The sequence below is a fragment of the Podarcis muralis genome, chromosome 17, assembly GCF_964188315.1.
Source record: "Podarcis muralis chromosome 17, rPodMur119.hap1.1, whole genome shotgun sequence".
Lineage (NCBI taxonomy): Eukaryota > Metazoa > Chordata > Lepidosauria > Squamata > Lacertidae > Podarcis > Podarcis muralis.
In genome coordinates, this window is record NC_135671.1 from 8,577,383 (window position 1) to 8,592,150 (window position 14,768).

The 14,768-nt window shown below is 42.1% G+C and overlaps 1 protein-coding gene across 2 annotated transcripts in view; it reads left to right on the forward strand.

The window, feature by feature from the left end:
* Positions 1 to 12,314, forward strand: part of TNKS (tankyrase) — a 71,215-nt gene extending 58,901 nt beyond the window's left edge. For both annotated transcript variants that reach the window (XM_028713069.2, XM_028713070.2), the window contains 9 exons: positions 737 to 974; positions 1,982 to 2,064; positions 2,329 to 2,449; positions 3,050 to 3,147; positions 4,506 to 4,580; positions 5,837 to 5,942; positions 6,927 to 7,113; positions 8,092 to 8,248; positions 9,787 to 12,314. In XM_028713069.2, the coding sequence (XP_028568902.2) occupies positions 737 to 974; positions 1,982 to 2,064; positions 2,329 to 2,449; positions 3,050 to 3,147; positions 4,506 to 4,580; positions 5,837 to 5,942; positions 6,927 to 7,113; positions 8,092 to 8,248; positions 9,787 to 9,873 (1,152 nt within the window). In that variant the 3' untranslated portion in view covers positions 9,874 to 12,314. The remainder of the gene's footprint in view (positions 1 to 736; positions 975 to 1,981; positions 2,065 to 2,328; positions 2,450 to 3,049; positions 3,148 to 4,505; positions 4,581 to 5,836; positions 5,943 to 6,926; positions 7,114 to 8,091; positions 8,249 to 9,786) is intronic.
* Positions 12,315 to 14,768: the final 2,454 nt, after the last annotated feature.

A 14,768-nucleotide genomic window follows, 5' to 3' on the forward strand; every position in this document is an offset into this window, starting at 1 on the left:
TGTATGTGTGGCTCTTGTGGGGTTTTCCCACCTGCATTCGCTCCATAAGACGCGCACAAAATTTTCTCTTACTTTTTAGGAGGGAAAAAGTGTGTCTTAGGAAGCGAAAAATACGGTAATCAGCCACATTTCTATCCTGACCTTTCTGTTAAGGAGCTCAGGGTGGCATATGTAAAGTTGGCCCAATTTTATCCCCTCAAACAACCTTGCAAGGTCAGGTAGACCTCATAGTGAGTTTCAAGACTAGGGACATGAGCCTACTTCCCTCCAGCCCAAATCCAGCACATGATTCATTATACTACAATTCTCCTGTTTTACATCAAGAGCAGGCAGAACTATGAATCTTGTACAGATTTTGCATCTTTCTTTGTAAACCCATCATTTCGTCCAGGCAAATTCACGATGTGTTCATTCATTTGGTTACTATTGAACGATTGCTTTCCACCTTAAATTCGATTTTGACCCTGCTCCTTGAACTTTTATATTGAACTTTAAAAACCAAGTGATGGCACCTGAAATGTGAACATGCGTAAAAATAATCTCAGTTTCGAAACAGCAGAACTTAATGCTTCCAAATTTGTCCAAGGCTGATGGTATTTAACATTCACAAGCAATGCCAGTTTAAAGAACAGCTCGAAAATAAAAATAAAAATTATCTAAGGGTACATCTTCAAGAAACAATTGAACACTGTTTCTAATTATTATTTTTTTGTATATGTGATTTTCTTGTTTTCAGGCTGATGATATTCGAGCCTTGCTGATAGATGCGATGCCCCCAGAGGCCTTGCCAACCTGCTTTAAACCTCAGGCTACTGTTGTTAGTGCCTCTATCATTTCGCCAGCATCAACTCCATCCTGTCTCTCTGCTGCCAGCAGCATAGACAACCTTGCAGGACCTCTGGCAGAAATAGCAGTGGGAGGGGCGTCCAATGCTGGTGATGGAGCAGCAGGAACAGAAAGGAAAGAAGGAGAAGGTAAGTTTGCCGATAGCGCGAAACACTCAGGCTACAATCCTGTGCACACTGACTAGGGAGTGAGCCCCCTGGTACCTAGTGGGACTTATTTATATTTATATATCGCTGTATCACAAAAATGGAGCAAAGTGGTTTACAACAGTAAAAACAAATATATGTAGGATTGCACTGTGACTACTGTAATCTCTCACATTATCCTAATAACAGATGGGTAGCCGTGTTGGTCTGCCATAGTCAAAACAAAAAAAATATTCCTTCCAGTAGCACCTTAAAGACCAACTAAGTTAGTTCTTGGTATGAGCTTTCGTGTGCATGCACACTTCTTCAGATACGATAAGTTTGCTTCGTTATTAATAATTTGCTTCGTTATTCCTAATAAGTTTGCTTCGTTATTTTGTCCAGCTGTAAAATAAATTTCAGAGTCCTAGGATTTGCTTTAATCAAATGAAATTTCATTTTGAATCAATAATCTTCCTGACTTTTTGTTAGCAATTGATTCCTGGGTTTTTTTTATGTTTCTAATTAGTGAAAGATGTGTTCTGTTTGTTTGTGTAGTTTAACTACTGACAGTTATGAATGGCCTCCTCATGCAAGTGATGCAATATCATAGGGTGATACTGATAGAAAAGCAGGCAGGAAGCATTGAACATGCAATTCCTTATAAAAGAAGCAGTTACTTAGTTTTCTTTGAGAAGTATTCTGTAGCATTAACCTATACCTAACAGTTTAAATGTCACAAACTGTGAATCAAAGTTTCTGAACCTGCTTTTGGAATCCACTTTGTAGAAAAAAAATCTCAGCAGAAATACACCTAGTCTTCATCTGAATTCCTTAATAATTCTTCATATTTAGGTTCCTCCTCCTCAATCTACTTTCAATGAAAGTTTTCTCAAAGATGGGTTAGTTTTTGCATTTAAAAATTGCATTTTGCAATTGATGTCTGGTACATTGTTCAGTATGTGTTTGCATCCTTTTGTGAAAACGCACTGCTGTGTCTCTTATTGTAGTTGTTGGACTTGACATGAACATCAGTCAGTTCCTGAAGAGTCTTGGTCTGGAACATCTTCGGGATATCTTTGAAACCGAACAGGTAAGATCCTGCTCACTCCAAAGTAGTGTTCCACTATTCTTTAGTCTTATAATACACCTAGAATAGTAGGACATATTGTCTAAGATTGAAGGAACTGTGTAGCTAGTTTTGTGCGTGCAGGGGCCTTTGGACTTTAGTTTCCAATCAGCATAGGCATTGGTAGTTTTACTTTCCCATTCATTTCAGTAGGGGCAAATCAGTAAAAAAGATAGATCCCTGTCCTGACGTAAAATACTTATTTTTGTTCTTTTCTGTGCTTCTCAGATTACCTTGGATGTACTGGCAGACATGGGACATGAGGAGCTGAAAGAAATTGGCATCAATGCCTATGGGCATCGTCATAAGTTGATAAAAGGTGTAGAGAGACTTCTAGGTGGACAGCAAGGTGAGTCTGCTAAAGCATCCTGCATCGAAATTAATTGGAGCTTTGTCTACACACAGTAAGCTCCATCCTTCGTATACTATAGAAATCTTTCAGGAAGATCCTTAGGTAATGAGCGATCTAGGCAACTCTGTCTATTCATTTTTGTAGCCTAATTTATTAGAGAACCTTAGGCTTGAGCACAGCAGTTTTGCCTGATGGACTTGAAGGCAACAAAGAAAAGAGCACCAGAATAAAATATAAACCTCTTTTAAAAAATGCAAATGAAATGAGATGGTTTTATCTTCATGCCTAAGTCATGACCCCAATCTCACACAAAATCAAGCTATTCCTGTTGCCACAGTGTCGGAAGCACTGCTTGTCACCAACCCTTCCCATGCACCTTCCAAACAGCAGTTCCTCTTCTGCTCCTGTCCCAAAGGAACCACCCTGCCAACCTATTTCCAAAGCCCTTTCTCTTAACGGCTTTCAAGGAGTCAGCATGTTACATGCACTTGGCTAAGGTCTTGTGCAGTATGTATTATCAAGAGAATTGAGGGCTGTGGAATATAAATTACTTGTAGAATGGATGCAGTATTTCAGTGTGCATGTTCTGTATTTCAGGCACCAATCCTTATTTGACTTTTCACTGTGTCAGCCAGGGAACTATCCTGATAGACCTTGCTCCTGACGACAAAGAGTATCAATCTGTGGAAGAAGAGGTAATTACATCTGTAAAGACATTTGGGACCGACTCATTCGTGAATGTATTAAACTTCTTAAGGGTGCTTCCACACCAGATAGAGAACTGAAAGTTGACGATCCCCAGATGGTTCAATAGAGGGACTAGTAATTTAATTTACTAATTACCTAAACCTTCTGAAATTAGTACTTTATACCTCTCTGTTGCAATGTGGGACGCAAAATAATTTCCTGAAAGACACAAGTAGTCTAACACAGAGCAACACATGGGGATGGAAGGTTGTGGCGTGAAATTTTGTTTCTCCCTTTATACACTTGAATCCATCTTTTCCTGGAGGAAAATTCCATTGGCAGACAGGAGCCTATCTATGTTTGTAAATACAGTTTGTATTGTGCTGATAGAGATGCAAAATATCCTAGGGTTAATTTTGTACCTCTTTGTTTCCAAAACCTGCGTAGTTGTACTTTAAACATGCCGTGGCTTAGAGCTATGTTGAATGCTTCATGTTTCTCACCGTCTAGAGATAAAATGAGCGTTCCTAATTCCTATGTCTTATGTTTTAAATGCCCCAAACGCTAAGGCTGCTGGATGACTTCTTGTTGTTAATACATTTGTAGCTGGAGTTATTCAGGGCCCTGCCCTCCTAGGCCGGTAGAAAAAGCCCTACCAGGCAGGAAGCAGGTCTTCCAGAACTCACAGCCAAGATGGTCTCTAGATATGAAAAAGAAAGAATTTCTTCTGTGAATAAAAGTTTATCTACCCGCTCTCAACAAGGTTGCAGGGGAGCAAGTAGTGGTAAGCCTGATAGGCTTCTCAGTGCTCATAACTCAGCGCAAGTTCTCATTCACTAAAGGGAAACAGTATTCAACCTTTTATCTGCTGTGCTCATCTGGTTAGATGCTCTTACAGCCCCACGAGGGGTTGAACCTTGCTGGGAGCAGATAGGAGCTTGTATTCATTGAAGGAGTTCCATGAAATGAGGATGGGAGCAACTCAGAAACATGCCTCCTTTCCAGATTATACTGGGCATGGAGCAGGTGAATGGGAAAGTTCCTTCTCTGTAACAAACAAGACTGTGGGCATCACTATCTCTTATTCATTCTTTTACTGAAGAAAGAAATATGCAGAAATGCCCACCTTTCTCTTTTCCATTGCTGCCTCCTTCCTCAGAAGGATAGGAAGAAGAGCAAGAATGGTTTATTCACAGCTTGCGCCTCTCGGCTGGGGAGATAAACGCTGCTTCTGTATTTGTTTCCCTTCCACACAGTCACAGAACGTAAAAGGCAATAGATGTAAACACCAGGTTAAGATGCGGGCAGTATTTCTGAGATGTCCCCTTCTGAGTGTCTTACTGTATACCACTTGACTGTTTTACAGATGCAGAGTACCATCAGGGAACACCGAGATGGTGGCAATGCTGGGGGGATCTTCAACAGGTATAATGTCATCAGGGTAAGTGTCAAGGACTTTGAAAGCCTTCGTATGAAACAGCTACCAATTTTGCTGATAACGAAATCCTTGCCTGACAGGATAGAGGACCCTTAGGTTCTCTAAATAAAGCGATCGTAGGAATGGATGGAGTACTGTTGAGAATCTGAGCAGCAGCTTTGAACAGAAAGCCTTTACATTACTGTGTATACTGACCTTTTAGACTGGGGGCCATAATTAAGGAAGCAGGTGAAAAGGGAGCACAAGTAAGTGGCTTAGTTTAGCCATATATTCACGAGGCTAATATATTTCCAGTTCAGGATCTTCATAAGTAATCACACCCAGTGCTCCTCCTGATCTTATTTCAGTTGCGTCTTATGACCAGGCACCCCCAACCTTCAGCCCTCCAGATGTTTTAGACTACAATTCCCATCATCTACTGGTCCTGTTAGCTAGGGATCATGGGAGTTGTAGGCGAAAACTTCTGGAGGGCCGCAGGTTGGGGATGCCTGCTTATGACCCTTCAAGGTTGGGAGAAACCAGTTCTATGGTGCTCATTTTCCACATCAGAGTGCTTGTTGCCCCTGCCTTTATCCGCTTTAAAGGTAAGAGACCTGCAGCAGCACCCACTGCTTTTCCAGTTTAGAAAGAGTGCCACAGCAGCCTTTGAAACCTTCTGGAACAATGTTGCCATATGCCTTTTCTCCTTGGGGCCAAATGTGTTTTGGTCCAAGCCATTTCTTCTCTGAATTATGCTGCATTGTACTTAATCTACTAACATATATTCTCCAGAGAGTGTTAAGTATTTCTATTCTGCAGGAATCGTGGGTGAAGCTGCAGCTTGTTATACAAGGCTACAAAAGGGGATTATTATTATTATTATTATTATTATTATTATTATTATTATTATTATGATAAAGTAGTCTATGGGTTGGATCCAGATTTACATTGTGAACATAATGCCTCCCTTTGTTTGTGCACATGACCCAAATTCAACAGAGGCTCCCACTTCCCCTTCCCCTTCCTTTTCTGAAGGATCCCCCATTTCTCTGGAGCGCCTTTTCATGGGATTGCAGGAAAACTTACCTCTCCTCTCTTTCATTCAGTGGAGTGTTATACAAAGAGACCCAGCCCTAAGAGCTCCCTTACATTTAGTAATACTGTTTTCTTTTATTTAAGGTAATCCCACATATTTTTAAAATGTCAGTTTATATGGAAATATTTTCTCTGGAGTTCTGTTTCTCTGGTTCAGTTATTGCTTATCTTTTATCCTTTTAAAGATTCAAAAGGTGGTGAATAAGAAGCTGAGGGAGAGATTCTGTCATAGACAGAAAGAAGTCTCAGAAGAAAACCATAACCACCACAATGAACGCATGTTATTTCATGGTGAGTAGCCTTGCCTCATCTAGTCATCTAATCCAACCCCCTGAAATGCAGGAATCTGAGCTACTTCATATATGACAGGTGGCCATCCAACCTCTGCTTAAGAACCTCCAAGGAAGGAGAGTCCGCCACCTCTCGCGGGAGTCTGTTCCACTGTCAAACAGCTCTTATTGCCGAAAGTTCTTCCTGATGTTTCATCAGAATTCCCTTTCATGTAACTTCAATCCATAAATTGTGTTTTTGTTCCCTTTGGGTTTTATCCAGTGTTAGTCACACAGCAGGCCCATTGAAATTAATGGACATTAGTTTTCTGTTTGGACATCATTTCTTCACCCCCAGTTCTTCCTCTGTTAGTTAAAAGTAGGGTGCCAGGAAAAATGATGGAAGAGGCACCCTACCACTGGAGTCAAAGGAGCTTGCCAAAGATTCTGGAGAGTTTAACAAATGTTATTGTTCATTGGTGGCAGATGTTGAAAAGGATCAGAAGTCCATGTTGGTGCTGGTGGTGTTCAGAGATTTCCTATACGCCCCTGGCAGTCTCTATCAGAGAAAGGGATTAGTTGAGCCTTAGTATTAGCCATGCAGTATGAATGACTATATTTCTATTGTACAAGTGGGGGGGGGAGGAGAAGAGCCTTCCTTCTTTCTATGCAAACAAGCCCAAACTCTTTCCAACACTGGTGGTTTGTCCAACAACTTAATCAGTAGAGATTCAGAACTCTGGCTGTAAGTGGTAGTGCTCTCTAATCCCAGAGAATGGCTTACAAAGCTAGACAGCTTTATTTTGATGTATATTCAGCAATATTTGAAGTAGGGAGCTTGCAGTTTCCTCATATATATGGAAATCATAAATATGTACTTGAAAATCTCCAGTGCAGTTTCTTACCCATTTGTACATTGCTTCCAAATTTGATTTAATTAATTTGCATTTGAACATGGAGGCTGTATACCACATGCATAAGCAACATGTTTTATGTTCTGTTCCAGGGTCCCCTTTTATTAATGCTATTATTCACAAAGGATTTGATGAAAGGCACGCATACATTGGAGGCATGTTTGGAGCTGGGATTTACTTTGCAGAAAATTCCTCTAAAAGTAACCAATACGTATATGGAATTGGGGGAGGCACAGGTTGCCCCACGCATAAAGACAGATCGTGCTACATCTGCCACAGGTGGGTTTTCTGGTGACCTGTATCACCCCGTCAGCCAAATGTAATGCTTCTTTTTCTTTAAGAGTTCTTGGGAGGAAAAGAGCTGGTTGAGCATCAAACTGGAAATAGAAGGAAATGCTTTAAACTTGTCAGGTCCTTCACCCGGAGAAATGTTTCTGTTGTGCACACTGACAAATTCTGTGTACTAAATAAAACCGCTGATAACAAAGTTTTGGCTTCACTGCCACTTTGGCCGTAGTCCAACATGCAAGTAGACACAGCTTGAGGAGCTAGTTCTTGACAGAGGACTTTCATCAGATCTGCTGTTTAGCCATGCCTGCTTTCCTAGGTTAGCCTTCTTATTTCTCCCTTCAATCATGAATCCTGAAACAGGAGAAATCCGAATTCTTTTTCACTTCAGTAAAAATTTAGTCATGATGTGTCGTTGGCTAACCACTCTGAAACCATAGATTGTTGTTAGCTTGCTGGTTGTAGCTTTTCACACAAAGCAATTGGGCAGCATGTGAGAGTATGCTGCCTTTTCTAGATAACCTGCGGTAAGCCAGAAAGGCTGGCTTATAATGTACAAATGCAGCCTAAAATACAACTTTTGACTGCTCTAAGAACTTTGGGCATTCAAAGTAAATAGCTTAAGAAGTTTCAGGTAGCTGCACACTGGAGCCAGTGTGGTGTAGTGGTTAAGACTTGTAATCTGGTGAACCGGGTTCGCGTCTCCGCTCCTCCACATGCAGCTGCTGGGTGACCTTGGGCTAGTCACACTTCTCTGAAGTCTCTCAGCCCCACTCACCTCACAGAGTGTTTGTTGTGGGGGAGGAAGGGAAAGGAGAATGTAAGCCGCTTTGAGACTCCTTAAGGGGAGTGAAAGGTGGGATATTAAATCCAAACTCCTCCTCTTCTTCTTCTTTTTCTCTTCCCAAGCATTCCTTCTTTCCTGCTAGTGACATTGCTCTGTTCATCTTGTTTTCCTCCCCCTTTCAGGCAAATGCTCTTTTGTCGTGTGACGCTGGGGAAATCCTTCTTGCAGTTTAGCACCATGAAAATGGCCCATGCCCCGCCTGGGCATCATTCAGTCATTGGCCGGCCAAGCGTCAATGGACTTGCATATGCTGAGTATGTTATCTATAGAGGAGAACAGGTAAGCAGTGTACGTGGTGCTTCTGTACAGCTGGGTGATTGATGTGCTAATTGACTGTACCAGTCAACTGATGCGCACTGCCTATGTGTCACTAAAGTCCATCTGGGCTGCCTCATGCTTTGCGCAGCAAGCTCATCCACTGAGTGTACCGTCAGAGTGACAATGCTGTTTCCCGCAGCACATTTATAGTTTGCTGTCTTGGTTGGCCAGGATATATATATGGATGTTTAAAGACACATGTGCCTTTCATGCTTCACAAAGCAGACGTGATTGCTACATGTTTCCTGCCACAAATGCGTAAAGCATGGGTAGGCAAAGTAAGGCCCAGGGGCCAGATACGGCCCAATCGCCTTCTCAATCTGGCCCATGGACTGTTTGGGAATCCACCTGTTTTTACATGAGTAGAATGTGTCCTTTTATTTAAAATGCATCTCTGAGGTATTTGTGGGGCATAGGAATTCGTTCATTCCCCCTCCCCATATAGTCCAGCCCCCCCCCCCCAAGGTCTGAGGGACAGTGGACCAGCCCCCTGCTGAAAAAGTTTGCTGACCCCTGGCGTAAAGTGTGGTGGTTCCCTAATTAATTCTGGTTTTCTTGTATGAGGACCAAACCTCAACCCTGCCTGGTAACCCTAAAGGCTCCTAAAAGATCCAAATTGTTTTATAATACATGCAACAACAGATATCTCTTTGCCACTGGAACATTTGAGCATTTACCTGTGGTAAAAAAAAAAAAAAGCATTTCATTGGGTTTCATTCCATCCATTTAACTGATTCATATTCAGTGGCATTTTTTAAAGCCTCCCCCCACCCCCCGGGAAAACCCTCTCTCTGTTAGTCCTTGGGCCAGACACCCCCCCCCCCCTCTGTCTTATGATGCAATGTTGAAATTGGGTAACTTCCCTGTATTACCACCCTGAGCTCCTCAGAGGAAGGCTGGGATATGAATGTGATAAATAAGTCCCAGCGTGCTGCTTGCAGGAGGCAAAATAGTGTCGCTCGCCTACCAGCTCTGAACATTGGACAGAAAAAAGACTCCAAGCGACTTGCTGGACCAGCAGCTGCCATTGTGGTGGATGCTTTAGAAAGCCTAACGTCTAAAACGTAGCTTCCCATGCCCGTTTGACATTCAGTTCTTTCTCTTTAATAGCACTTGTTCAGATGGTAGTTTCTTTCTGAAGAAAAGGAAGGAACTGGCCGTGGGTGAGAGGGCTCCTCCTGCCTTTTGCAGGAGGGGGAAATGAGCAGCTGATAACTATGGTGGGCAGCATGGAGGGAACATCTTCCAGATAGAGGATGCAATGTCTGGAGGGGACATAGTGTTGCAGTGCACTGGAAAAGGGTTGTATTCTGTTGGAAGCCACCTAGAGTGGCTGAGGCAACGCAGCCAGATGTGCAGGTTACAAGTAATACATCATCATCATCATCATTAGCAGCATCATAGGGAGGGGGTGGAATAAGTGGGCTGAAATGTGATTTCTTTCTGAACCTCTGAAATGCATAATTTATTTGTATTTGTATTTATCTTCTTGTTCTTAGGCTTACCCCGAGTATCTGATTACATACCAAATTGTAAAGCCAGATACTCCCTCACAGACAGCAACGGCCGCAGAGCAGAAGACCTAGTAAATGCTGTTTTGGTGAAGCAGATCAGATGACTTTAATAACTTACGGACTGGATGGATGACATTAGTTTCAAAACATCAACGTTTTATGAAATGCTTGTCACCCTGGAACTAAGCTGTATGTGTTTTATAAAGCATTGCTCTATAAACAGATGTGAGTAACGGATACGTACTCAATTGCTACTATTCCTTTTGAGGAAATGTTTACAAAGGTTTGCCTTTTAACAACATATCTCAGGCTCACTTTCCCTGCAGTTGCCATGTGTGTGACGACATCATTGCTTCAATCTGGGTGTTTGGGAACATTATTTAACAAGCAGGGCTAGGTCAAGACCATATTTTTAAAAATAAATTCTGACGCCACTGCTCTGGTTGTGTGATGTGTGCGTAGCTTGTATTGAACCCATGCCGCCTTTTCAGAGTTGGTTGTCTTTTCGAAAAGTCCTTAGTTGGCTATTTATTTTACTTCCCCCACCCCCCTGCCCACTGTCTTATGAAAATGAGCCAGGCCCTTCTTGAGGATATTTTTTTGCACAAAGTCAAATTGACTAAAATCAATGAACAATGCAATAGGAATTTCTTGTCCAAGAAGGTGTTAGAGATCTAGTTCTTTGGTTTGGGATTCTTTTTGCACTTTTTATGAACTCTTCTTTTTTTATGCTACTAGAAGCGTAGTTTCAGGGTAGAAACCCGTCCTTTTGATCCTCTTGAGTTCCTCTTTCGATAGGAGGAGTTCATACTAGTATTCATGTAGCAACCTCATTTTTAAAACGCCCCTGTCCTCGAAATGTATGAGTTACTTTGCTAGGGTGAACACAAACGGATAAATCGGCCAGAGGAACCTGTGTTTAATGGCATGTTTCAGTCATGGCTTTCCCTCTGGAAAGAGAGAATGGGCAATGGGCCTTGAGTTCAGATACTGCTCCTTCTGCCCATCCCATCCCTCTTCACCCCAGCGCTTAACAACGCAGGGAGAAATAGCAAGTGAACAAAAGCCCCAGTGGTTGTTTGAACTGGACATCTCATGTGGTTCTCTCCATGAAAACGAGCCAGTAGGGGAGGTAAGGGGTGAGCCAGGAGCCCGTCATTGGTACAATCCATGAGAAAAAAATCTTTCCCATACGGGGGCTGCGAGAAAGTGAAAATTGTCCTTAAGCTTACAACCAGAAGAAATTCTAAACTGTTACATTGCCGACGGTCTCAGTCATGTGCTGTATCAGCAACTGTCTTCTGACGTGCAAATTGTGTGGGGTTTTCTTTTTTTAAAGCACCAATTGATCAAGTAGTGTATTTGCATTTATCTAATCCCAGAAGCCTGACAGTTATTTTCCCTCCATTAAATTTGTCCCCATAAATCTTGTTGGTATGTGAAGAAGCCTCTTTGTGACCACCTGTCTGTTTTCAGAGGTCTAGCCACAAAAAAATAAATTTTCCAAGAGAAGCAACTTTTTTTAAAAAAACAACAATGCAAAATAGCTTTAGGGGAGAAAGGAAGAAGTTGAAAATTAAGTAGCAATAGAGGTTTATAAATAGGATATGTAACAGAGAGATTGCAGTGTTTGTTGTAGAAATATAACCTTGTAAAATCTTTAGTCTGAGGAGGTCAACAGCCAAAGAAGGTTGAATTGCTCAAATTACAGTTCTTCCATTAAAGGTTTTTTTTTATTATTATTCCTTTAGAGTAACAACAGCAGACTGTTGCAATTATTTTACAACATATACTGGCATCTGCTTGGAAATGGTGGCAAAAATCTTACCTGCTGACACAGCAAGCACAAGAACAAAACCCAGAAAACCTTTTGGAAAAAATGTCTTTGCCAATAATAATCATGTAGACTTTGACATTGGTCAAGATCAGTACTTGATTCAAGCTGGCGAAATGACTTCTAATATTAAGAGAGACCAGATGAAACAAGCTTTGACAACTGTGAACCTTTCCTTTTCCTTCTGTTGTTCATGGCCACTTAAGTCTCGCTGTGTTTGTTGGCTTACAATGTAGGACTTTGAAGGCCAAAGCTGACCAAAATAGTTTTCCTTTTAATTAAGAAGGCGTGTTGGGGCTCCACCGTTAGAATTCTGATTACCATTCATGTTGGGATTTATGTTTTTAAGCATAGCTGGGGGGAATGTGGCAACTGCATTGCAAGCTAAAAGACTTTTCCGCCAGCTTCACGTAGTTGTTAGTCGTAACCCAGCTGTACTTCATAGTTAAGTTAAATGGTTAACTTGGATGTGGAAGTTCAGTGTTCCTTTCTCTCAGGAGAGAGAAGTCCTGGTTCTGTGGTTGTCTTTCTTCTCCAGTGTGCGAGTTCACCTAATGGATGTTTTAGATTTCATCTTGAGTCCTAACAGCCAGATTCTCAAACTATGGCCCCGATCTTTTAAACTGCCCGTGTTTTGTAACTGATGTTTTGTGCAGAGTAAAAGGTGCTGTACGAGGAATTCCATTTGCAGTGGCTTTTGTCTTGTAGTTACGTGATTCTGTTCTGGTCGGACCTTGAAAAATACGCATTGCATGTTTGCTCCAAGTCTTCAGAGATCTCAAAGCCTAACATGGATAGTCTTAGAAAAATGAAATGCACACCTGGTGTTTACTGTCCTTCAGAATAACATGATAGCCACCTTTCTCTCATACAGGAGCTGTTATTGCCCCAAAGAACTCACAAACTGGATTCCTAAACCCTCTTATTTCGGAATAAATTCCATAGTAATTATTTCAGTCCACCTTCTTACTTGCTCTGGGGAGAAGGCCTGGTAAGAGCTTTGGGCATAAGCACACCCCTTCCTTCCAACTGTGAAGTCGAAGTAAATAAATGCAGTAAGAAGATGCTATAAACATTGTACAATTTATTAGTTTCATGCTGCCCTGGGAACGAGGGCTACTAATGCATGAGAGGGCTGACTCACTGGGTTGAGAGACCTCAGAATTTAGTTAACAGACCTCAGTCACAACATTCTAGAAACACAACATTATATAATGCCATTATCTGCAGATCCCTGACAGATGTACTTGTGTGATGCATGTCTTGGCAAACGAGACACTTATCACATTGCATTCTACATTTTTTAGTATATAGCTGCAGATGTAAATGTGTGACAAAGCCCACGGTGATTATTTTTGGGTGCCCCAAGTCACACCATTTCTGTGACTGGTATGTTGCTGCTACAGCAGCAAGGTTAATTTGCTTGCCGAAAATGGGGTTTGCAAGAAACAAAACGTTATTTGCAGAATTTGCCTTTTTTAAATGTCACGTTGAATACTTGGTAGAAGAGAGATGTATAAATCTGCACCATAAAAGAAATGTTTTCAATGAACTCTCTAATAATAGCTGTTTCCCTTTTCCAGCGAACCCTGACAAATTGTAGCAGGTTTTTGTTTTTTTGAAGAGGGTGGGATAATAAAAAGATGGCAAGTCCCTCTTTTCTGGCTAAATTATCTGGGCCTCATGATCTTGGGGCAAAACATGAATATTCCACGAGCTATGATTTGAACTCCTGAAGTGGTGAGGATGTGTATGCAATTTTTGTTTGCTTTAAACCAGGCATAGGAGACTCTGGTTTTGATAGAAGCAACGGTGCTGTTGGGAACTGTACTGTGCTGTTTCCAACTCTAAATTCTGCCTCTCCCCAGCTGCTGTAAGTCCAGCAGCAGGAATAAAGCGACATGTGCCTCTATTGTAGGGGTTGTGTTTTTTATTGCGGGTCTACAGGACAGTTTAGAGCAATGGAATGACCCAAAAAGGAAGGATGGGGGGAAAACCCTACTTTAAAGCAAAAGAAGGAGAGTAGAACAGTTACTGGACCTTCCTTATACAGGCGACTTCCCACTTACACAGGGGTTACATTCCGGGGCCCAATGTGCGTAAGTGAAATTGTGTGAAGTGGGCAGCGCCCTCTAAACACCCTTTAAATGCCCTCTCTGCTGCTGGCTCTTCAATCCATGCCAAAAATACTGTATCCAAAAATATCCACAAACCAGAATTGAAGCTCTGGCACTGGCAAGAGGCTCGAGGACGCAAAGGAAAGCTCCTCCTGCTGCTGCTGCTGTGCTAACCTGCGCGGCTGAGCAGCGTAAACAAAGCCCCGCTGGGTCTCCATTCTTTTCAGGGCTTCCTCTGCTTTCACTGACGTCCTCTTCAGGCTCCGGGGAGAGTCTCCTTGCGAGCCATGAGGTCTCTCCTACTCCCTCCCATCATTCCCAGGTTTGAATTGAATTAATGAATTAATTGACTTATTTAAAGAGCCTGGGCAGCTCAGTTGGTTTGACTGTGGTGCTGATAACACCAAGGTTGCAGGTTCGATCACCCTTTTGGGACCGCTGAATATTCTTGCATTCTAGGAGGTTGGAATAGATGATCCTTAGGGTCCCTTTCATCTCTAGAATTCTACGATTGTATTTAATTATTACCCAGTGCCACGTGTATACATGACCATGCGCAAGTAGGACACGCATTAAGTGGTGGGATGCCTGTATATGTTCCAGCCCTTAAGAGATTGGCAGGAGAATCTGCTAGCAGGGCTACCGTTAGGTGGAGGAGATTTTGGCTTAAAGGATAGCGGATCACCAGCTAGTCAATATTTTTACCACCATGGATGGGTAGGGTGTTGAATTCTTGGCCTCGCACATCAAAGTGTCTGCCAGGATACTGAATTACAGCCCGTCACGGGGGGAACTTTGGATGCTGTTTTCAGTGCTGTTAATCTGCTTAATTTAGTAGTATGCTTGGCAGCATTTTAATAACGTATTAAATAACGACTGGAAAAATTAAAATGCCATGTTTGTGGGGCTGATGGATAAAATGGAGCTGGTTTGTTCCCTTAGTTCACATTTACAGTAGCCTTCTCAGCATGGGCAGAGGCTGCAGTCAGGTTCTGTCACATGGAAGCCTTGTATTT